Consider the following 24,767-nt stretch of genomic DNA (forward strand, 5'->3'; position numbering starts at 1 on the left):
ATCTGATTACAGAACAGTACTTCAGAAAATGGAACCATTTCTGAAGTGGTCCTACTTCATCCCCGTATCATCGCCTGGCTTTACTGTCTTCAATTGGTGAAAATTTTCTGGTCTTTTCTTCATTTACACGCCTGTAAAACCCTCATCAGGACCTGTAAACTATGCCAGCCTGGTAAACAAACTTCTGAGTAGTGGGTGCTTAGCTGGATTCGATTCGGTCAACCAGATTGATAAGTCCCTGGAGAACAGGAATCAGGTTAAGAATTGCATGAGGCCTGGAACGCAGTGGACACTCAAATATACGCAAAAAGAAAGAAAAGGGGGGCTGGGAGTGGGGCGAAGCGAGGAAGCAAAGGAAGCAAAGCACTCTTTTAAGAGATCATCTACATTCTTCATTGAAGGAACTCAGGTGGGCATCGAAGGTCAGCACTTTCCTCAGACAGGCGCACCAGCATTGGCAAGAAGAAAGGAAAGAACAAAGCTTTTTTAAAAAAAGAAATCGCTCGGTCAAAGTGAGGAAAGGGAGAAAGAAAAACAAACAAACCAACCAACAAACCAACAAACAAGCAAACAAAAGCCCAACTCCTGCGAGCAGAGGGGACTAAAGCAAGCCCGGCCGTTCCCTAGGCGACCACAGAGCCAGAACGGCCCCAGCCGATTGGCTGAGCTGCGGAAGCCAATCAGAAGGCATGATGTTGGCGGGGTTCTAAGATGGCCGCCGAGCCGCTGTTTCCTACCCTGTAAGTTCGGCTTCGCGCAGCGCTACTGGGCAGCAAGATTTGCGGCAGCCTGTCCGGTTGGGTTCCGAGGCAGTGAGGGTGACGCAGGAGGCCGGGCGGCTCGTTCTTGCAAATATTCCGTGCAGACGCCGGAGTGGGCTAGGAAAACTCTGGGTTCGGGCGGGCCCGCTGGGCTCCGACGGCATCGTGAGGTAGCCGTCCTGTCCCCGGCGAGCGCAGAAGCGGGTTCCTGGTGCACTCGCCGTGTTAGGACAGCGACTTCGGCTAACCAGTGCGGGGCTTGCCGCTCCCCGCCCTCCCGGCGTCCCGGTGCGGATTCTGACAGGGCTCGAGAGCTGAAGGTGGCGCGGCCTCCCACCCGGCGAGTGCGGCAGAGTTCCAGGTTGCCGGCCCCGGGAAGGGGTGTGCCTTTTAAAGCCATCCTCTCAGTCTTGAACTTTGTAAGTATTTGTACAGTGGCATGGATTGCATAGTTTAAATCTTTCCATACAAGGTAGAGAGGGTCTCGGGGAAAAAGTGGTTTCCAGGCCTTAGCTGTAAACGTTGTTTTAATTCATACTCACCCACCCTTGAAAATAAAAAAACAAAAAAAATTCCGCTTAAGTAAATAGTTTATGTGGAGTAAATCTGAACTCAGGCCCGAGATTCCCTCGTGTTTTCTGTGTAGTTTGGGAGAAAAAGAAACACATTTTGTAACAATAAATAAGACATTTACTTAGTGTTGATACCTTAAGCCTAAAAGTCCGTCAGTTAACTAACTCCAAAGTTCGGAAACTAAATTATTATACTGTTATAGGTTAGAGGATGGCGGTTATAACTATTTTACAAGTACGATTAAATTTAGATGTTTGTAATTATTTAAAATCGAATACATAAGACAGTCACTTGATGGAAAATGCAGTTTAAATTCTGTCATAGTAGAGACAGAAAATCTGTTGGATGTGCAGATTTTATCCTTTGGGTATTGCATGTAAGCAGTTCAGTGGTCTAGAAATACATTTCTCAAATTTCTAAATGTGACTCTCAGTGTGTTACTTAGTATAATATCTTCCCTGGTTTTTCATATGCAAAAAGTGCAGAAAAATTAATAAATTTCACCAACATATTATTACATCCTAGAACCACTGTTTTACCCCGTCCCCTAAATCTTTGTCTCCAAGAATTCATCACCAACTTTGCCCTCTAAAAGTTCATAATTTAAAGCCATCAGGCATAAATGAATCACAGTGATTTGGCCAGTTGTAAAAAGGGTTGCTGTTAATTTCTAATGAGTGTTGTGGTGAAGATTAATGCCTGCCTTTTGGCTTGTATGCCATATGTGACACGTCTGCTTTGTTTTTCTCTCACTGCTTTTCTGTCTTTTGTTTTAACTTGGTTTCCTGCCCCTTTTCAGTGGCCCGGGTGCAGAGCCTCTGAAAACTGGTCATCTTGTGAGGTAGAGGAGAGAAGCAGCTTTAATTGGCGTACGTGATAGAGAGTAGCATATTGATCAAAGAGTAAGGCAGCTCTGGGCATTTAGGACACTGAGAACATTATGATCATACACATTTTAAAGGTGTGTGTGAGACATCTCACTGGTGTCTGATCACACCTTCATTTTAGAGGTAAAAAGAATGGAGACCCACTGCCATGCTCAGGATGGAAGGCATCTGACTTTCAAGACCATTTTTACCCCTGTAACTAGTCATCTCCAGACCTGACACAAACTAGAACTTTTGTAATTGGTACTTTTTTTTTCTGTATTTTTTCTGTATCTTGAGAGAAAGGTTTTTATTAAACCCTTTTAAAAATTTTTATAAACAATGAGGTATGTAGTAACATTTCTGGTAACAGGTGAAGAATACTGCTTTACTGGATCTAGGTTTTCTCACTAAAGGTAAATGATACTGTGCTGTCAGGGGGAAAGGGAAATAATTGGATTTAAAAAAATAGTGAAAATTATCATAGTGACTTCCAGTACTTTCATTATAAAACTCTGTAAGAAAACATAGATTACCAGGTGATGAACCACTTTGTTTTAAATGCATTGTTTTCTGCCAAAGTGTGCTCAGTAGTGAAAGAAAACCCTCAGACTTAGAATAGTGTATAAACACATTCAGTTCATAGCAAATGATATCTGCCTAGAACTAGAAGATATGTCCCATCTTGTACACAAAATAGTTTGTAGCTGGAATAAATCCTAACTGCAGTGGTGATGAGTGTAAGAAATGAAGAAGTGATTTTTAAACTTTAGAAAAAAGGGGGACCGTGGCTCATTTACATCTTCCTTGAGGATATGATTAAATTAAATACTGGGTTACAGGCTAACAACTGAACGCTTACAAGTTAATTCATTTTCTGTGCTATGGGCCTGGCTATAATCTATACAGAAGAATTGAATTTCTGTTTGTCTGTATTCCACATCTTTTTAGAATGACTGAGTGAATATTCTCAGAGACTAATCTAGGATTTTCTGCCTTAAAATAAAGACATACATACCCTGGAAGGAATGAAGGAGACACTTCAAAGAAATAATCACTTTTCAGAGAATCCCAAACAGGAGTAGCAGCAGGCCAGATATGACGCCGATTGGAAAATGTAGGAATGACATGTATATGCGAGGAATAGAAGGCAGAATCTTCCAACAGGGGTCCAAGGCATAAATTACTAGTCAGCTGCTCCATAATGGCTAGTTTACAGCTGAACTGCTTCTTAAGTGGACAGCTCCATTTTACAGCCTCATTACCAGCAGTTACTGTGTTTATCAGCAGAAACCTTAATCTACCTTACATCTGTTTTTGTTTTCTTCTTGTTTTGTGCCACCCCTCCCCCAGTATCCCAGGAAACTGATGGGTGACTAAAGATTTTAAGGGACAGAGTTTTTGTTTTTTGTTTTTTTTAAATACCTATTTGAGTTTCGTAGTATGTATTAGGAGGTTCTTTTAACTTTTCTTCTTTCTTCAGGTCCATTTAAGAAACTATCAAGCCGGGAAAATACCATTATTAAAGATAATTTTGGTTGCCATATTTGCAGTAAAAGTAATTTTGAGACAATTCAGAAAGCCTTGAAAACTGGGTAGCTGTCTGAAAACTGATGGGGGAAAGATACCTTCTGTAGGGTACCCGAGACTGCTCTTGTTGGGAAATCACATTTGAATGCCCGGGATATAGATTGTGAAATTCCAGATGTGCTCAGAGGTCTGCCATGCTATCTGAGATCCAGGCAGAGTGACATTTCCATGCCATGTGTAGATACTGTTGTGTTAAGCTCTTGGTTCTCTCCTCTTTTGTGTGCTTTTGGTTCCTAAAGTCTTGGAGAGTATCTAGTGTGTAGTGAAAATTGCCATGGGCAGTACTTCTATAGTAGGTTCCAGGCATACTTAAAAAAATGTCTGAAGGTGAGGGAATGGGGGCTTATGGACAGGAAACCGGGAAGAGGAATAACCTTTGAAATGTAAGTAAAGAAATATATAATAAAAAAATTTTTAAAAAATGTCTGAAATTTGTTACAAGTATCCTCAGCTAGATGTTGTGTTGCTTTAGTATTTTGTTCTCATTGCTGGCATATTTTTCAACATATCTCAAGACTTCCTTTATCTCACCTTTTAAAACCTTCAGACCAAGTTTAGGGGTAGATGCAGTTTTAATAAGTCAAGAAACATATAATTTTGGGTCTCTACTTTGAGCTGAACATAAATTCTGGATAGAAAATTACACATAGTGATTTAGAGAAACCTTTATAGATGAGAAACATTAATATTTGAGTTCCATTAATTGTTTGACTGTCTCCTGTTTCATTGCTCTATTCAGAAGGCCAAGAGCCAGGCTTGTTTAGAGAAAGCTTCATGATAGACTGGAGGTCAGGGGGTAGCATGGTTCATTTCAGTTGATAAATGAAACACCACAAATATTAGAAGCTTTAAAGGTGTCTTCTGGGTTCTTCCATATTAGGAGTGATAAAAATTCATTTCATGGCTACAGAAATAATAGCAAGAACCACTGAACATTTATTGGGTTTTTTTCAATGCACACTTCAAGTTTGTTTTTTTTTTTTTTTAATTTAACAGCAAACGTTAATTGAGCCCCTAGAACCTCCTGAGTGCTGTTGAGTGTTGGATCTCACTTACTCTTCAGACTAGCCAGTGTAGCTATCCTGCGCTAAAGATGAAGAAACCGAGGCTCAGGGTTATTAAGTGATTTCCTTCTTCCTCTAGTGGAACTGGAACCAGGAGTCTAGTTGAGTCTTTTTTAAAAGTAAGAGAATGTTTCAGAAAATCGAAGACTGATAAACCTGTGCTAAAACACAAAAACACTGCTTCTTTAAATCTGGGGAGGTCCTTACAAGAAATATGTGATTCAGGGTCATGCGGAGGTTCTGATACCTGTGACCTGCAGAGAACGAGGACATCCAGCAAGGTGGCTTTCTGTTCTCCTTCAGACTGATGAGGAATCATGAGAAATGTACCGGGCCTGAGCTCAGCTGTATGAAAAAATAGGCTACACTATGGATATCAAATGAAACTTTGATAATCATTGCACTTGATTACATGAATTCTAAAAGTCATTTTTATGAAACTTAACGATTATACCATTGGTCAATACAGATAATGCCAAATACTATGCTGAACTTGTTTCCAAAATACATAGGATTGTTACTCAAGAAAGCTGTATACCTGCTGAATTTTAGATTTATATTTCATTTGTTTATTTGTTTTTTACCAAACAGTATAAGATTTAAAACTAGAATATCTTTTTTGCCGCCACACTTTTAATTTATTGATTATATTTTTTTACATTTTGTATTATATATGTGTGGGTGTGGGTGTCCATGCCATAGCACACAGATAGAGGTTGGAGGACATCTTGAAGGAGTTGTTTTTCATCTATTGTGTGAGGGAACTCAGGTCGTCAGGGTTGCGGCAAGTGCCTTTGCTTGCTAAGCCATCCTATTGGCACACACTACTGCACCCCTTAAAACATAGATTCACAACTTAGTTTTTTCTTTGTTTCCTTGCTTCTTAGACAATGCACCTTATGAAAGTTATATATGACACATCCACCTTTATTTTGTCCTTTTATGGGTACAGTGAGACGCATGGTGTTTTAAGCTTTAAATTAGCTGTGATGCTGTGTGTGTATAATTGAAGCTTTTAGGAGGCTGAAGCAGGAAGGTCTTCAGGAATTCTTGGCCAACCTGGCCTCTAGAGGAAGGCCCTGTGTTAGTAAAAGAACAACAAAACAAAATAAAAATTTAAAAAATACATGTTTTTAGTTCTTACTGACATTCTTGAACCATGTGTGCTTTTGAGTTTTGTTTAGGCAGAATAAACTATACTTTAGAAAGCCAAGGTTCTGTTTTATCCATTTTAAATTTAAAACCCATTTTAGATTGTAAAATTTAAATTGGCTGTCCTTAGATCATTGGCAGACATATTGGTCTCCTGTGGTGTCTGTTAGTGGTTTTAAAATATGGCTACTGTTTGAGTTTGAATTCATCCTTCCCTTTCTCCTATTAGAAGAAGAGATGTGGAGTGGGCTGTTACCTCCTGGACTAAATGAGAGCGATGTTGAGTCAGATTCTGAAGATGAAATCACACTGAAGAACCCAGAGCCTTCAGAACATAATTCACAGGAAGATGGAGAGACTGGCAGCAATAAGGAGCCAGCAGTGTCAGACTGCCCAGCAGGCCAGCCAGAGATGGGGACACAGACTGGTGCAGATGCAGATGCATATGAGAAGTGTCCTTCTGGGATTTCCCTGAACATGTGGAATGTAGGTTTCCAACCTCCGTGTCGTTAGCAAAGTATGCATGTGCACATGTGTTCTCTGCTGTGTAAAATATGTTGGGATAAAACAGACAGCAGAAGGGCCTTAAAATGCTTTTACTATTGGGTACTTTGAGTCGTTTTATTTTACATAAGTAGAAGTAGTAAAACCTTCATAGGATTATCTACTTCATAGGATTATCTACCTAACATGATAAATGAGTTTATTTCTTTATTTCTTCCTTTAATTATATGAGTTATTGAGCTTCATTCTCCATTATCAAACAGCTTATATCAAAACCAGTGAATGTCCCAATTCAACTGAGAGTTGTAAGGACTGAAGTAGCCTCAAGAACAGAATTCCTTAGTTGGTGTCTTTAGAAATGGCAGAGCATAGGATTTTATTTAACAGCGCCTGTTCATTTTTAAACTGTATGTTTATCTCAGTGCACATACACACGCACACACATTTTTTTCTCTTTTTACATAGAAATTTCAAGAATTGCATAAAAAAAATTCTGAACAGAAAAATTCAACGCCAAGATTCAGACAGAAAAAAAGAAAACGCTCCAAAAAAGGTGTTTATTTTTAAATTAAGGTTGTTAGTTGTGCTAACCTAGGCTGATTAATTGAGTTAACATCTTAAATAATAGCTGCATAATTAAGTATTGACACTCTGAATTCCTTTTAGGCAAATCGAAGAGTGAAAAGGAGTCTTCCAGGTAGGTAGATTTTAAAGTAGTTACTGTTCAGCAGTGTTGTGGAATTTTCTAGATTGCTGTACTACTTACTTTTGGTAATGATCAAACATGAGAAGTAGTCATTGAAGTGTAGTTATTGCAACCAATTAAAAATAGACAAAAAGAGCCCTAATTTATGCACACACTTGATTTATCTCCTTGCAGCGAGCAGTCCTCAAGTGAGACCCAGTGGAAAGAGCTTACTCAGTATTTTGGAGCCAATGATAGATTTGAACCCCCTGTTAAACAGAAAAAAGTTGAGAAGGTAAGAACCTTTCGTATTTATTGTATTATTCTACCTTAGCTAACAGGACATATTTTTGATTAGCCATGCCTAAAATACTAGTTCAATGATTCATATATTTAGAAACTTAAAATTTCCTGCTGTGTACTAAAAAGATGCTAGATAAACAAGTGACTATCTAGTTTTAAACTGTTCAAAAGACCAAGTTGTAAAAATATTATTGTGAAAGCCTCACTCCCTTTGCCTTGGGTAGTGAAAGAAAGCTATTGTAAGAGGCCATCTCACTGAGACTTGGAGGGTGGTGGAAGCCTTTATGTGATGACCATCCTGAGGTACTGAGACATTGGTGAGGACTCTAGAGGAAGGGTTAGTGTGAGACCTGTTTGTTTTTTAGTGGGAAGGTTAGATTGGCTGGACTGAAGTCAGGAGGAGGATAGCTCAAAGACTCAAGATAATCCTGGAGAATTGCCCAACATGGATGGGACCTCAGAGACTTAGGAAGTGGGCTTTATTTGCAGTGCACTTGGCCTTTAAGAGAGTGACATGATCTAACTTAAGCTTAAAGATGCCCTGAGTGTTGTGGAGAGTAGGTAGGTAGTGATGCAGTGGCAATGAATGATGACAGCAGACTCAGCACAAGATCGTGGTCCTGAGTGAGAATGATGCGGATGAGGATGGAGAAAAGTTGAGCGCTTTGCAGTTTAATGGGAAAGTAGAATGGAAGTATTTACCTTTGCACTAGTGGGTCTTTTCAAGTGATCACACACACACACACACAGACACACACACACACACAGTGATTCTAGTTAGAAAGTTGAGAAAAGTTAGGAGGAAAGGAGATGTAGAGTAGAACCTATTTAGAACTCATGGGACAGGAGTGTTAACACAGGAACAGAGTGATTGACGACTGTCATGAGGTGGAGGTTCAGAGCAGTGTGTGAGCTTGTGGTGTGTGTTTGTAGTTGTTAATCTCTGGAAATGAGGACAGGCCTTGAAGCAACAAACCATGTATTCAAGGTAGGGAGGCAGTATTGGCAGAGCCTAAGAGCATGAGAATCCAGAGCTCCTAGGGCTAGAGGACTAAGGGGCTATGTTACCGTATGTATGTTTGTATAATTTCCTATAAGTTGTATAATCTCAGTCCTGACTAGATAGGACGAGCTCTTACTCATGTAGAATTTAGACTTTGTGTGGAGTTATGAGGACTCTTCATCCTGTCATTTGAAGAACGCCATCTTAGCACCTAGCACTTAGTCTTACATGCATTCTAGAAAAGTCAAAACAGCAGCTAAAAGTGTGAACTCGGTTTAGCAGAAATTGCTGTGAGTCTGTCTGATTGTAGTCACAGGTGCATCCACTGTTTAAGTTTGGACTCTTCCTGCAGATTTCTCTGCATAGATGACACCCGGGGAGGAAAGTTATGGGTCTTCTGACCAGGGAAACTGGTATTGGCCAGGCTTATATCTAGCTAGCACTTAATATTCTACAAGTATGCAGGCATGAAAGGAAAGGAAGGATTTAGTGCAGCTGAATGATTTCAGCAGTCTCTTGGGGGTTGAGTGTAATTGCATGCCAGCAGTCTGCACTCACTCTTTAGGTTGGGGTCATGGTTTTTACATGATGCTTCTTTTTGGTATCCTGCCGAGTTTTCTCTTTGTTGAGACCAGCAAAGTAAATAAACTTTAATAAAAGTAAAAGCAAATTGTCCATACTGGAGACACCGTGATAAAAGCTATGAATACATGTAAGTCCAACACATAGTTAGGAATCTGATGGGGACTATGCAGACATGTGGTGCAGTGTAAACAAATACGGATTTCCAGCCTAGCATTATATTCTCAGGAGCAGAGGCTGATCTGTTACCATAGAGTCTTTTTATTTTGTTTTCACTCAACCCTCAAGAACAGTAAAGCAAAACAAAACTTCTTAATCTCATGTCTATCATACCCTTCCTTGGCGTCCTGCCAAGCCAAACTGATGCTCAGCCCAGAATGTGTACTGTAACACTGCTGTCACCTGCTTGCCAGACAGTGTAGAGACGTTTGTAAGTTTTTTAAATATAGTCTTCCTAATATTCAATGCTGTATTAAAGTGTTCTTTGTATTAAATACAGATGTAATAGATATCAATAATTCTGTAAACAAAGCATAATTATTTCAGATCTACATGGGAGTTTATGAAGAGTAAATTTTACTCATTCATTTCACTATAAATGTCTCAAGTATTCCATAGTTGACTCAGTTTTATTAGTTAGTATCATTGTTGAAGTAGTCTTGGGTATATCAAATGAAAACTATAGGTACTTTTATCAACTTTGTTTTAGAATTACTGTCTTTGATGTTTAATGTTACTCATGAGAGGAAAGTGCTGTTGTATAGATTAGCTTTATCAAGCTTTTTATTTGTGGCAAATACTTTTTCCATTTAGACCTTTATATGGAACTCTAGTACACAGACGAGATCAAAACCTAACTGTCTTGAATGCATGGGGAGGCAGCTACAGGGCTTTGGGAAAACTTGGTGGAGTAGTCGCAGTGTTTTTCATGGTCCTGTGATGATTTCTGTAGGAGGGCCAATGTTAACCTCTTAAGATAGTTGAAGAAACAGAAGGTAGTATTACGTGGCTTAAAACCAACAGCAGATAAGATGTAAGACTTAAACTTAACTCATTTACCCCAATCTGAATTTTTCTAAAGTGATAGATAAGTTTAGTTTTTAACTTAATTTTATGTGACTTATATATAAAATAACAAAATCATCACATGTAACTAACTTCTAAATATATAACTTAGATTTATATGTATATCTCACTCCTTCCTCTTCTTTATGGAAAAATTACATCATTTTGCTCCTAGATATTTAAATTCAGTCATAATTAAACAAATTTCAGTAAATAATTTATTTGTATTATACTTTAGAGATTGAATATATTGTCCAAATAAATATTTAAGTTAGATTTATATAAAAATACAGTGTGATGTAGTTGGGCTTAAAGAGCTTTAGTCACATATTGAAAGGAATCCCTCATGTGCACATGTGGAGTGAGTCCCTAAGCCTGATGCTTGGGAAATCCTACACACACATACGTTTACTGTTGTGCATTCTGGACATTTGTAGGACAGCTTTATTGATTAGAGGTCAGCTGTTGTCTTATTTGAACCTTTTACATAGTGTCTTTAGGTAAAATTTCTACTTGTAGCCAAATTGCCATTCCTAAACATACCTGATCTCTGATGTTTTATGCTTAATTCTCATTCAAGTAAAAACTGTGGCGAGTACAGTAAGGCACTGCAGCTATAGTAATAGCCTGCAGCTCGAGCTTCTCTTCTGGTATGATAGACTTGTGTAAGTCAGGACTTCTTTGAGGGTCTTTCTGAAAGTCCAAAAAGCTTGGAATCTTAAATCCTGTTTGATTACAAATTACTAACCTAGAGTTGAATTCTTGAGTCTAGGATCTAAGCCCCTGGAGTTGTAACCTCACTGAAAAGTCATCTTGATATCAGAGATAAGAGCAACATTTAATATTTAATGGATGGTTGCTGTATTTGAACAAGGGGCTAAATAGTTTAGAGTGCATGGCTTTATATTTACCGGATTTCAGTGAGAGAACTAGAGCCATAGACGTTTAGAGACACCCCAGATTGCTCAGTTCTTGATTGGAAGATTTACTTCGTTTGACTTTCTCAGCAGCATTCTAGGCAAAGTGCTATGAACTTATGGTCTTTTAATGGTGATGGGCATGTATAATAAAGGAATTTTGAATGTATTTGAAATGTTTATTCTTAATAGATACACAATAGAATAAAAAATTTTCAGAGCCCAAAGAAGCAATTCTATTTACTTTTAGTAAATTATAAGAACAAGCCAGGCATCATACATACATTATCCCTATAAACTCAGCACTCAGAGATGTGAGTAGGGCAATAACTTTCCAGCCAACCTGCGTTGCAGGATATTTGATGACACTGTGAACCCTGAGATTGTGTTTTTCACTGAAAAAAGAAAACAAAGAACTGTTTCTGGTGTGTTGTGCTTCAGTCCTTAGTACACACCTTTAATCTCTTTGGCTGGAATATAGACACGCCCTTAGTACACGCCTTTACTTCCAAACAAGGAATGTTTGAAAGTTTGAAAGTGATGTCTAATTGAGTAGCAGACAGAGTGAGAAACTAGAGAAGGAGTTGACAGAATGGGATATGCCCAACTCTAAGGAGAAGCGAGGAAAGAGAAGCTACTTGAGCAGTGCAGAGAGGAAGAAGAGGCAGTTTTATGGGGATGGTTGTAGAGAGAAGAGAGAACAAGCTAGAGACAAGTGAGAACAGAACAAGCCAGAAAATGAGAAGGAGCATAGAAGATGAGACCATATTGCCACAGTTAGTTTGAGACCTAGCGGAGCGAAAGCCAGAGGCCAAGAGAGAAGCCAGTTTGAATCAACCAATGTGGAAAGGAGTTTTGAGCCAGAACAACTGAGTTGACCAGCCAGCCAGAGCTCAGAAAGAACTAGGAAGGGGTGAACTTACCCAGTAATAAGTCTCAGAGGCTGAAAACATTGTAGGCTTAAGTAAAATTGTACAGAGGCTAGGAGCTTCCAGGGCTAGGCCTAGGTTAGCAGATGGAGGCAGTATGCCTCCAAGATGATAATTAGTACAGGAGAATAAAAGATACTTTTACTTTTACAAACCTGGGGTACAGTGTAAGACCCTGTCTTAAAACAAAACTGGGGGCTGGGAGGGGGGCGGCAGAGATAGAGATAGATAGATTGAGATTGTATGAAAGAAGAAAAAAATTCAAAAATCAGTTTATATATATATATATATACACACACACACACACACGTACATATATATGTGTGTATATTATATCTATATATCTTTTAAAAGAACTGTTATTGGAGACAAAGTTGAAATTGTAGTAGAAACTTAGGATTTTATTTCTAGAAATAAGTTTTGTTCATCCAAGCCAATAATCTTACTGTCTTTGGGAAGCTGAGGGTTAAGAGTAAGCACATAGAACTGTGACCACATTTCTTCTTTTTTTTTTTTTTTTTTTTAATTTATTTTATTTATATGAGTAGACTGTAGCTGTCTTCAGACACACAGAAGAGGGCATCGGATCCCATTTCAGATGGTTGTGAGCCACCATGTGGTTGCTGGGAATTGAACTCAGGACCTCTGGAAGAGCTGACAGTGCTCTTAACCGCTGAGCCATCTCTCCAGCCCTGACCACATTTCTTCTGAATTCTTAGGGGAATGGGGATTGGTTGAGTGGTGGTAAGGTAGACTGGAACGTTAACTGATTCCTTTATTTGGCTTTGAGACAAGTCCAGATTGGCCTCATACTTTATTATGGAGTCAAGGAGGACCTTAAACAACTTTGTTTATTTGTTGTTTGTTTTAGGCAAGGTCTTACTACTAGCTCTCTGGGTCTCCAGGAACTCATTGGAGACCAGGCCGGCCTTGAACTCTGCCTTCTTTTGCTGGGATTAAAGGAATGTACCTTCAAGGACCTTGAGCTTCTCCTCCTATATCCACCCCTCAAATGCTTGGATTCAAGTGTGTGTCACTGTTATGCTAGATTACAGGCAGTGCTAGGGATCAAATCCAGGGTTTGATTTATTTTAGGCATTACTACCAAGAGATGTTCTCCAGCCTGATTTTATTTTCAAGTGAAACTTTATTTAAGCTCAGCAATTTATAAGATTTTCTATGATGAAGGAGTTTTCCCTTCCCTGTTTGACATTCAGTGCTAAGCTATAGCTCTATGTAGCAGAGGGACATTAACAAGTTGATTCAATAGAATGGTTAAATATGTCTTGGGATCTGTTGGTTACTTTGGGCACTATATGCAGTAAGGTAAGAAGCCTAGATAATCTGAAGGGAGCACATGTGGCAGTTTTAAGGGAGGATTAGTGAACAGGTTACGAAGGTGGGAGAGTGGAGCTAGGCTGGGTGATTGCTTGGGTAAACAATGAATTAAGGAATTCAGCTACCTCAGACTTTGTGATACAAGAAAATTAAATTTGATATTAACATATACTTTATCTGTCTCAGAGGCATTTGAGGAAATCTTTATTCTGCAAAGGGAGTAAAATGCTATTGTATTTCCGTTTTATAAATAAATAACTTCATTTCCATTATAGATTAAATATGATGTTCTAAATGGGGACTGTAAACCTCTAATTGTACTATACTGAGAGCTCAGGATAAAGATACCCTTGAACCCTGAAGAGATACAGAGGTCAGAAAAAGTGTCAGATCCTCTGGAACTTGAATTCCAGGCAGTTGTGAGCCCTCACTTTGGTGTTGGGATCTGAACTTGGGTTCACTGGAAGTTTAGCAAGTATTCTTAACTGCTGAGCCATGGGTCCAGTCCTAAGAAATACAGTTTTTATTTGTTGCAGATAAATTTGTATTGATAAGCATGACAGTATATTATCCCTTTTTGCTTGTAAGAGCATTATTACTTCAATGTTACTATCATGGAATTCTTTTCAGGGCTTCAGTATAGGTTGGTTCCTTCTGTTCTTACTGCAGACATGGATTACTGCACTGCAACTTGAGTGCCCTAGTACTGACTGAGTGAAAGCCTCCTGCGTGGAAGGAACTGGGTGTGATTTGGGGGTACTCCAAGCTAGTTACTGTACATAGAGTTTGCCTTTATTAAACAGAACCCAAGAAAGGAGAAAGATAGTATGTCAGAGGAACAAGTTTAAAGGTACAGATACAAAGTTTAGTGATGCAGGCTTGGTGTCGGACATGAGGAAAGGTGACAAGGTTCAGTCTGTAAGGCAGCATACTGAGTAATGTCTGATATGAGTCTGAAAACATTGGAAGGCTTTTTTTTTTTAAGGAAAGTATGTCAGAGGTGCTGGTAACATTAATAAGACGGCACATGTGGCCAGAGATTAGGAAGTATAGCGTTGTTATAGATGAGGCTGAGAGAGATAAACCTGTCAGCCAGGTAGTTGATCTACATTCTGGTACAAGATCCTTAGCTTAGCTTTTCATGAACCCAAATAAACAGTTTGTAGATTTGCACGATTGGCAGGTGAGAGCTGGTGCACAGACCTCAGTGGGAGTGGCACAGTCAGAGCTTCCTGAGAATGAAATGTATTTGGAAAGAGTCCGCCATAGTATTTGCACCAGCCTGAGAAGAATTCCACAGACAAACAAGACAAGGAAATTTCTGGAGATTGTACAGGAGTACAGGCATTAGAATCATGTGGCTTGAGTCAGAGATAACAAAAGGCAGTTAGTTTAATGGATGTCTCCAGCTACTGTGGGAAGCTGGTTGACTATTTAAGTCTTTGGGTGGGTTGTGATAAGAAATCTTACCCAGATGTCAGGTGAAGGACTCACTAGCTTCTGCTGCTAGTCCTCTTAGGTAGGTTACGCTGCAGTTACTAAAATCATCATCTCAACAGCAGTACAGCAATGCAAAATCACCCTCTCTTGACTGCTGTGATCAAGTATTTACTGCAGGAAGAGCTTTTCTCAGCATTTTTGCTGTTATATTAGGAGGAAGTTTGTATGAGGTCCAAGATTTACTGTGTTGAAATGAAAGAATAGGTGGCAACTGTTAAGATAAGATTGTCTTCCAAGAAGCATATATTAGATCACGTAAAACTTCTGTGTTCTGTAGTAACTATTCACAGCTAGACCTTGTTTACATCCGAGTGTCTTTTGGTAAGTGTGTAATGAGCCCTACCTAGTTTAGTAATTCTGTGACATTTAAATTTTTGATTTCTTGAAGTATTTTTAGTAAATTAAAATATTTTCATAGAAAAATAAAATAATTATTTGTTGCTTTCTTCTCTGTATAGTAGTCAGCTTAGCAGACCTAGTTGAAGATGGTGAAAGGCTATAGAGTGAAGTGTTGAGCTGCAGGAATGGGCTGTGGTTGAGAATTCAGAGTGCAGACCTGGCTTTACACCTTACAGACTGATGTCAGCCAAGTCGAGTAATTTATGGCTATTTCTACCTCTTGCAAACAGGCTAACATTTCATGGAGATGTAAGAGTGCAAGTGACAGCATTTGTAGAATAAGCCCAGGTGCTATCATCTGGTGAACACTCCATAATTTTGATCCCTGGCTGTCATTAACATTACTGTTATTAGTCTCTGGTTCCACCTCCCCCAACCCCCAAATCTGAATTTTTTTTTTCTTTTTTTCGGAGCTGGGGACCGAACCCAGGCCTTGCGCTTGCTAGGCAAGCGCTCTACCACTGAGCTAAATCCCCAACCCCCCCAATCTGAATTTGCATTTCCTTTTTACTGTTAGCTTGAGAAATCTGGGGACCCTGAGTAGCCATGGAATGTTTCAGAAACATCCATGAATGGGAGTTGATGCAGACCTGCATAGGGGTATTGAGGGGGTGAATGGAAGAGGCATTTGCTGTAGTCCTGTGCAGTCTCGGTTAGCAAGTGATTAACTGTCTTTCCTTCTCGTAACTTGTCTTTGGTTTTCCTTTGTAGTCAGGCCTTGAGAAGAGCATTGACCAGGCTGTGGAGGAGTGGGATGTTGAGAAGGCTGAGGAGCTCAGCAACCAGCTAGCTACTCGAGAGGTAAGTCAGACTCTGTCCAGCTCTCTTTTTGCCCTCATACTTCTCTCCCATTCGACTGTTTGCTTTGAAATCTAGGTTTTATGTTGACTTTATTGCTTTAAATTTATTCTGGTCTAAAACTTAGGATGAAAATTATACATAATTGATATTTGATCCTAGTTTTATTTGGCCTACAGCAGATTTTTTGCTTTATCTATTTTTGAGGTTGGTGTTGTTTTTCAGGCATGATTCGAAGGGTGCCTTTATTTTTCCCGTAGTGTCTAGCTCAGTTTATCCCCCCTGGGTACAGCTATGTGTTCTGCAGTCACACCCTGCAGCCTTTTCCTAGTCCTTGCTTACTGTCTCTTACTGTAGATTCTGTACATACAGGTCAGTTTTGTGGGGTTTCAGCTAATTCTCCCATAGTCTGTAGTAGTGTAAAACTAAATATAGTTTAATATAATTTCCAGCTGTAGAAGGTCACAAGATGCTTCTGACTCATGTTCTTGGAGGTAGACCTGTCACTCACACTTACTGTATTTCCCTGTTCTATAGTTTCTTTTGCTTTATACACTGAAAAACGTGAAAAATCTACTTCCTAGTTTGTATTCTTAGTACTTGACTCCCTGTCTACATAGCACACAGCACTCCTTGGTGTTCAGTCACATAAAAAGCATCATAACTCATCTATGCAAATTGCTGGCCATTTCTTAGTGTTCTAACTCACAGACTTTTTGTTTCATTTTGTTTTTTGTTTTTTGGTTTTTTTCTGTTTTCTAATTAGAAATTAGAAAGTTCTATTTCATAGATTATTCTATGGAAATATGGTTGCACTTATCCATCATCAGTTGTCTAAAAACCCACCATTTATGGCCATCATGAGTGTGTGTGTGTGTGTGTGTGTGTGTGTGTGTGTGTGTGTGTGTGTGTGTGTGTGTGAATTTTTGCCTGTTTTTACATGCAGCCCTTAAAAAACCTTGTGGATTTTTATGTGTGGATTAGACAAATTCAAAAGAAAGGCTGAAGGATTTTAAGTTTGTCTTAAATCTTTAAGAATAATTGGTCACAATAATATTTCTGTATATACATGTGTAACTGAGTATAATTTAGTATAGCTGTGTAACTGAGTAGCATCGAACACACTCACACCACTGTGCAGATTCTCCCACTACTTGTCTCTAGAAGTCTCCATCTTGGAAAACGGAAGCTCCACACCTAAACTGCTACTCTGCAGTCTGCTCTCCACTCTTTGTTGACAGCAGGCCATTTGCCTGTGCATTCAGGTTCTGTAGGTGCCTCATGTAAGTCATGTGCTTATGCTTTTGTGTCCAGAGTATTTCTTTAGCATAACATCCTTAGAGATCATTGCGCTGGAGTATATGTTGGAATGTTTGTCCATTTCAAGACCGGTTGCCACTGTGCCATATTTGGGGTATTGTGCCACCGTTTGTGCGTTAAATTACCAGTAGACACTGCTTCCACGGTTTAACTACAGTGAACCATGCACCTGTAAATATGAGTATACTAACATCTGTTTGAATGTCCTTTATATCCAGAAACAAAATTGCTGCATTATTTAAGAAAGAAAAATGCACGTCAGGCATGTGGAATGTTTTTAATTTGTGGGGATACTATGACTCAGCATAGCCATCAAAGCTTTGACAGATTTCTTGTAGCTGAACTTCAATGAAATATTCTTTGTATTTGCTATTTTTATATAAGATATTTACTCTTCCCATCTACTAATGCTCTTTCTGCTTAGTTTGAAAATCAATCTCTTTTATTTTTAAAAATGCTGTATTCTGATTCGGTGGGTGTGCTCTTGTTGGATATAGTAGAATTTCATCACTATTTTGGAAGGGAAAGAGAAAAGCTCATTTATTAAAATGAACTTGAAGATGTGTTAAATTGTGCTACAAGTTCAGTAGGACTCCCTACTATTGATTATCTGGGGCTTCTTCAGTGTAAGATCCCTGCATGTCAATCTGTGCTTTATTTCTTATCCCTATAAGTTAATCTTTGCTTTCACTCAACAAACATGGTATGTGTTGTTGGTGTGGTACTTAGATCTCATTCAGAAGTGAGCTGTTAGAAGTAATGGCTTGGTTTCTTAAAAGTATAGTTAACTCCTGAGATAACAAGATTATACCAATTAGCGAATGTCATGTGCAGAATTTGACAGGGAGGCCCTGGACACATGAGGGAATGGTAAGGAGGAGCAATGCTTATGGGCTTGGACAGGACTTCAGGTGTTAGATTTCTACCATGGCTCTAAACATTCAGACTGGGGAGGACATCAGGATGGGACTAGGGAAGAGTGGGATCCAATGAGGTTGAAATCTCATAGGGCACTCATAGCCAATCATCAGGTTGTGTCTTTACCAAGTTGTTGGTTTAGAAGCTGGTGGCAGCTTCATATGGATTGGGAATGAAGCCTTTGAGGGAGCTGGTGCTTAACTGCATCTCTGCTGAGGAAGTATCTCACCCTGTGCCTCTTGTTGAACAGGTGTCTCTTGAGTGGTTTGAAAGGTTCCAGGACTGTGTGATGTTGGTTTTGGGTGCTGGTCTGGGCTTGCTGGATTGTTCTGGTAAAGCCCAAGACACAACCTAAGAAGACAGGAGGACTCTGGTGTGTGGTTGCTAGATGGCTTTAGAAGTGCTGTGTGCTTTTCTTTAGTTGCACTCTTCAGGGTTACAGGACACAAGCTAGTGCTCTCTTATTTTCGTTCATTGTTCTTTTGGAGACCCAAGAGTACCATAGCAGACTCCTTCCCTCAGTCAGTTATCTTGGACTTTTTGTCTTGGTTGAGGAAGAAAAGACGAGGCAAAGCATAGTTTATTAGTCCTTCTACCTAAAACCAGGAATGTTTTCAGAGAAGAATCTGTTTCATTGCAGGTTCTGAGTTCCTTTTAGCAGAGTTTTATTTAATATTAAGGACATCGTACAATTTGAGGCCAGGGAGGTTACTCAGTGGGAAAGCTGCTTACTGTACAAGCAGGCAGCCTGAGCTTGATCACAGGAATTCATGTGAAGGTGGGAGGAGAGAACTTACAGAGTTGTCTTCCGGTCTTCATACACAGTAAATGCCCCCCAAACCCACACCATATGCACCCATATAAAAATGTTATATGGTTATAGAAAAGGTGCCAACAAGTTGGTTCAGTCGAACACCTGGCATGGTAGAAGGGAAGAACTGACCTAGATGTGTATATACTTACACACACACACACACACACACACACACACACACACACACACACACACGAATTTTTTTTAAGAAGAAAGTTATAAAATTTGAAGAAAAGTTTTTCTTTAATTCATATACTTTAGATTTGCATTTATTCTAATAATTTGCATACTGACAAAGTCATATCCTGTTTTCTAACATTGTACTCTGTTGCTGTGTTCCTTTAGTTTAAAATAGCTTCTCGTCCTTATTTTTAAGTTCGTGTTTTTCAGGAAAGGCTAGTTAATACACACCCTGCAGTTTTGTTTTGTCTAGTATTTCCTCATAATGAGTCACAGCAGTAACCATGAGCCCTTCTCAGACTATCCAGAGACACATGCTATCTCTGTGACACTTTCTGTTGGTTTGACTTTGATGAGGGTGATAGCTCTGAGTTTTTCCCCTTTGTGATGACTAAGTACTGTATGGAGAGACAGTTTGAGGCTATAGCACTCCCTTGTTACACTTTCATCTAGTTCAGCATCTGTTGCTGGTTCTTTTATTGTGTTTTTTTATTGTAAGTTATTATTGTGATTGCCAAATAACTTTAGATCTTTAAAGCAATGTTTACTTCTAATCGTCTGTGTGTGTGTGTGTGTGTGTGTGTGTGTGTGTGTGTGTGTGTGTGTGTGTGTTCATTTGCTCAAGAAAACTTAAGTGAGTGTAGGTGTCGTAGCTGGGGAGTTATAAGCTACCTGGTGTAGGTGCTGGGACCTGAGTTCTAGACCTCTCCATGAGTAACAAGTGCTCTTAACTTTGAACCGTCTCTCCAGCCCCTCTTGACAGTACTTTTATTACTTGGCAATGAAGATTAATAGTTAGCTTAAATGTGAGGTATTATATGTGAGGTATTTGTTTTCTGAATCCATATCAAATCTCATGAATATGAGCAGTTTTCTAAATGGTGTGCTGGGGTGGGAAGGAGTTGCATGGATTATGGTGTACCAGCCTTGTGTTAATAATTTCACCTTGGCCCTGGTGAGTTTCCTTGCTACGTATGTGTTCAACAACCTGAAAAAGCATTCAGAGCTGTCCCTCTGGGGTCTTAGAAATGGGGATTTTCTTGGAGGACACCGGGATTGTAGTTTGGTGTCTTCTCATTTTGTCGTTTTAGAAGTTGAAGTTTTATAATGCTGACTAGACATTTTATTTCAAGTTCTTACCTTCCCTGTCATACTGTATGACAAATGAGATTGCTTTAGAAAAGATAACATTTTCCTCAATTGTTTTTATGCTTTGATACATATGTAAAGCTGTGTTCTGGTATTGTGTTTAATGAATTCTGGTCAAAAGAAAAACCAGCAATTTATATCCTGGATAATTAAAGGACAGATGGGTCATGATTGCAATTGTGACACAGAGTTAGAAAGATGCCAGTGCTGTGCCCACTCGTGGAGCACCCTTCAGGAATGTCCAGTCAAGAAAAGCTTCGGCAAGAAATGTTGCCAACTTTATATTCTCATATTCATCCCTTAGTCCAGTCACTGTGATGATGAGATGGGATTTTACAGAAGTGTGAGTTTGGGGCAGAAACCTTCTATGAATAGAGTATATGTATGCATGGTAGGTGTCCTTTTGAAATTCAGGTAGATTGGTTTTTAATAACAGCAGCGTTTGCTTTTCTCAAGAAGCAGTGACTGGGACCTGCTGATAAAGCCTTTGCTCAGAGGCACAGACCCCAGAGTTCTTAAAGCCCTTTCCAGCCATAGGTGAAGCTCATTTTGATGTTTAACATTTAAAAGCCTGTGAAGTGAGTAGGGCAGCATCAATTTTGTGAAAAATGAAGTTAAAAGTAGAACCATGTCTGTGAATAGACCTTGAAAACATCCCTCAAGAGAGTATGTCAAAATTAGGCTGTTGGTGCGATCTCATTGTGACACAGTAAAGCACGTAATTTCCCAGAAGCATGTCCCTTACATTTGTGATGACTGAGTTTATGTGGAATCTGGTTTGGGGGAAGAGGGTAACTTAAGTGTCTTGTGTCTAAGCGTAAGCTGGGCTGTCTTTTCAGTGTTTGCCATGTAGCTGCAGACTGCTGAGAATGCTCTTCCTGCCCCTCTGACCATTCCATAATTGTGTTATACTGATGAAGCTGTTCCAACTTCAAAAAAACCAGTTTCTTTCTTTAAACTCTTGTTTGGGGCATGTCTGGCTGAACTGACCCCTGACTTGGCAGGACATTCTCTGTTGATTGACTGTGGACTGTGATCTTTGAAAATAACATCTTCTACCTATTATCCTCAGCTGTCTTTTCGGATGTTGTCCTTATCATAAGGCACAGTGCAGTCATAGAGACCTGTAGAAACAAGTACTTTTAAATTCAGTTGGAGTATTATATATGGTAAAAAGGACCTTTTTCTAAACATCTTTTAGCTTGTGGAGATAAAAACCAACTTCACTTGGTAGCAAAGCAATGTTCCCACCTTCAAATGAGTCACTGCACATTTAACTAAATATATTCCTTAGATATACTTCAGTCTATCTGTCCAGTGTCAAAATGGACAAAATGGACCTGTTCTATTTTCATAAATACTCTTTTGGGAAGAAATATCTTGAAACCAAGTGTCTGAGTTAAAACTGTTTGTTGATACACAGTACTGAACAATATATTCCAATTAGCCATTATAAAAATTTATTGCTAGAACATCCAGCCCTGCTAAAGAAGGTCAGATCCCTCCTTTAGTTGTAAGTATTGTGATTTCTGGCGTCTGAAGAGTAGGTAAAAGCAGTAAAAATACAGTATGGATTTTATGAGTGTGCGCACACGCACACGCGCGCGCGCGCACACACATACACGCACATGTAATGCCAACCAATATTTTATATTTCTGGAAAGGAGATATTGTAGTTAGCTGGAGGTATGTTTAACAAATGCTGTCAACCATGAGTTTTCTCTAAAAGAAGGTGGTAGGTTTTACTTAGTCATTTTGTGTGGATATCTGCAGACTCTGGCAAAATATATTTGTCCTGCCTTCCAGTCCTGACCTTTTCTTGATCGACTTCTCTTTCTAGTAGTAAGAACAGTTTAGCAACATTTTCCTTTTGGTATATTTCACTGGCACATTGGCAGTAGGAAAGAGGATAGGGCACTGGGGAGAAAAAGCCCTCTCAGGGAATGGGCTGCTAGGCAGCTCTATCTGCTCCTAGTGGAGGTGAGAGCTCTGTCCTTGGGGCAGTATGTGTTTGCTGAGGATCATCCAGAACCGAATATGTCGGTCATCTCTCAGTATTTTTTAATTCAAACATTTCTCTGTCTTATCCTCCTGTCTGCACATAGTCTTATTGGCCTTAAAATGGTAGCTTTAATTTTTTTTAAAGCCTTATTCTCCTTAACTCTAACAAATAAATCAGTTGTTACATGAAGAGGAACTTAGCACAGTGCATGGAATAAGCATTGTCTGACCCCGTGAGGGAAGGACTGGGTGATTTCCTTTACATCTAGTTTAAAGACGTTTTCTTTCCCATAAAAATCCTGCAGCTTTGAAGACAGAGCTTGTTGGCCTCAGGAAAGTAGGATGGGTATTTAGCGAAGGGCATCCCTGTGTTTTTCAGGTGTGCTTATTCACATCTCATTGCATTGTGGATGCTTTCTTAACCTCTGGGGTCTGGCTGGGTGTTCACCTTGAATGGCATTCCTTATGTGCTGTCTTAATTATGTTTATCTGTGCTTTTAACTAACCTTAAAAAAGATTTCAGATGTTACAAGTCTAATTAAAGAGACAGACAAAGCACAGTTTATACTGTAGATTTTTTTTCTGCAGTTCAATTAATCAGCATGTTTTCTCTTTTAATTAAAACCATTTTAGTAAATTAAAGCCCACAGCAAAACACATATATAATTTGTTTGTAATTAGCTCTTAATTGGTGGTAGTTGAAGCTTAGCACCCTTGGTTTCTTTCTTCATGATTGCCATTTTATTAGCAGCCAGTCATTAATTAATCTTTTTCTAATTAGCTTATAAAACTGTTGATGGCACATTATTGTAAATGTGATTTTAAGTTCAAAGCTTGTTAATAGGCTTTCTTACTTAGAAGAACAGAGATAAAGAAATTGCTGAAAACAGTACTACAGTTCTTTCAAAAAACTGTCTTTCTTATGGGGGCTGTGTAAAACATCTAACAGCTTATGGTTAATTTTTTAATGCCTTTTTCCCCTTTATGAATGGAATAAGTTGCTTGAATATGAATGTCAATATCCAGGAGTAGTTTCAACAGTGTAATATTTTTTCCTTTTGTTTAGAATCCTGTAGTCTACATATAATTTGAAGTTATTAAAACAGGTATTATATAAACTATTTTATTATTAAATCAATGTTGAGTAATGGGCCGTATCATATGCATATATATGTGTATCTATTTTCTTAGTATGTTTTAAATTGGGATTTGATGGTTATGATTGAAATAAACTGGCAGGAAATTATAGGTATCAAAGTAATAAATAAGTATATATTTCGTTATACATCCAGACACTTATGTTATATACAAACATAGGCAAACATGTCAGCCTGTGTGTGCATACACACTTCAAGATGACAATGAAACAAGATGTGATAATGCAAAGAGAAGAACTTGGTCGAAAAGTCAGTTGAGTGACGAGGTGGGCCATAGCCTGGGCTGCAGTCAGAACTCTGGCATCCCAGGTGTGGCCGTGGTGAGAAAGACCAATGTGACATAAGCATCTGAAGTTTACTGTGGCAGGGACACCTCAGGTGGGTTTGCATGATCCATTAGCCTTGTTATGTTCTTTCTTAAAATACACTGGCATCCTAAGCTGTTTTTAAAAATCAATTATTGCAAAGTTTTGAAACTTAATTTTAAAACACAGCAGAACCGGCCATTAGAAGTGCTTATTCTTTCCTCTTGAACTTTTGTGTTATTTCAACTTTGACTGTTTCTTTGCTTGTTTTTCAGAAGGCATTTTATGATGGCATGCGAGAGACACTAGAAAGGGATAGCTGACAAGGAAAAAATTAAAAATTGGATAAAAAGTAAATGAATAATGTCATATTACTAAAAAGATGAGAGGCTAATTTGTGCCGACTTTTTGCTAATTTTGTTCAAGCTTCAAAATGAGGAGCTGTCACCCGTTCTGTGTAGCGCTGATGACAGTGCCAATGATCCATGAAATAAGCTGCCGCTGGCTTTGTTCTGATAAGAATGAACAAATCTGCACAGTGTTCGGCTCCCAGAATCTCATTTTCATACTTGCATGCAGGCAAAAAGAAATAAGCTGTTTGCAGGCTTGATTAATCAGACATTGGAGGGTTTTTTTGTCTCTTTGATCTCTTTCGTCTCCTAGGTAACTTGCTTGACATTAATGTTGAGCTTGAGTAAAGACAATCAGGAATTGTCGACCAAACTGATATAAAAATTAAAGACCTTAACACTTTAAGTACTCCAGTAATGGTTCCGCTTTACTTCAGAAAACATCTGTTTTCATTTAATTAAAGAACAAAAGGGAACGGCATAAATATTTTTCATAGAGACCTATTATTCTATAAAAAGTTAAAGTATGATAATTGGTATTTTA

The 24,767-nt window shown here is 38.9% G+C and overlaps 1 protein-coding gene across 1 annotated transcript in view; it reads left to right on the forward strand.

Annotated features, from left to right (window-relative positions):
- The first annotated feature begins 1,115 nt into the window (after positions 1–1,115).
- Positions 1,116–24,767, forward strand: part of Fam204a (family with sequence similarity 204 member A) — a 29,172-nt gene continuing 5,520 nt past the window's right edge. The window contains exons 1-6 of the mRNA XM_032892222.1: positions 1,116–1,180; positions 6,236–6,492; positions 6,976–7,063; positions 7,177–7,207; positions 7,391–7,490; positions 15,943–16,032. Coding sequence (XP_032748113.1) covers positions 6,244–6,492; positions 6,976–7,063; positions 7,177–7,207; positions 7,391–7,490; positions 15,943–16,032 — 558 coding nt within the window. The 5' untranslated portion in view covers positions 1,116–1,180; positions 6,236–6,243. The remainder of the gene's footprint in view (positions 1,181–6,235; positions 6,493–6,975; positions 7,064–7,176; positions 7,208–7,390; positions 7,491–15,942; positions 16,033–24,767) is intronic.

Source organism: Rattus rattus, chromosome 2 (genome assembly GCF_011064425.1).
Source record: "Rattus rattus isolate New Zealand chromosome 2, Rrattus_CSIRO_v1, whole genome shotgun sequence".
In the NCBI taxonomy this organism is placed as follows: domain Eukaryota; kingdom Metazoa; phylum Chordata; class Mammalia; order Rodentia; family Muridae; genus Rattus; species Rattus rattus.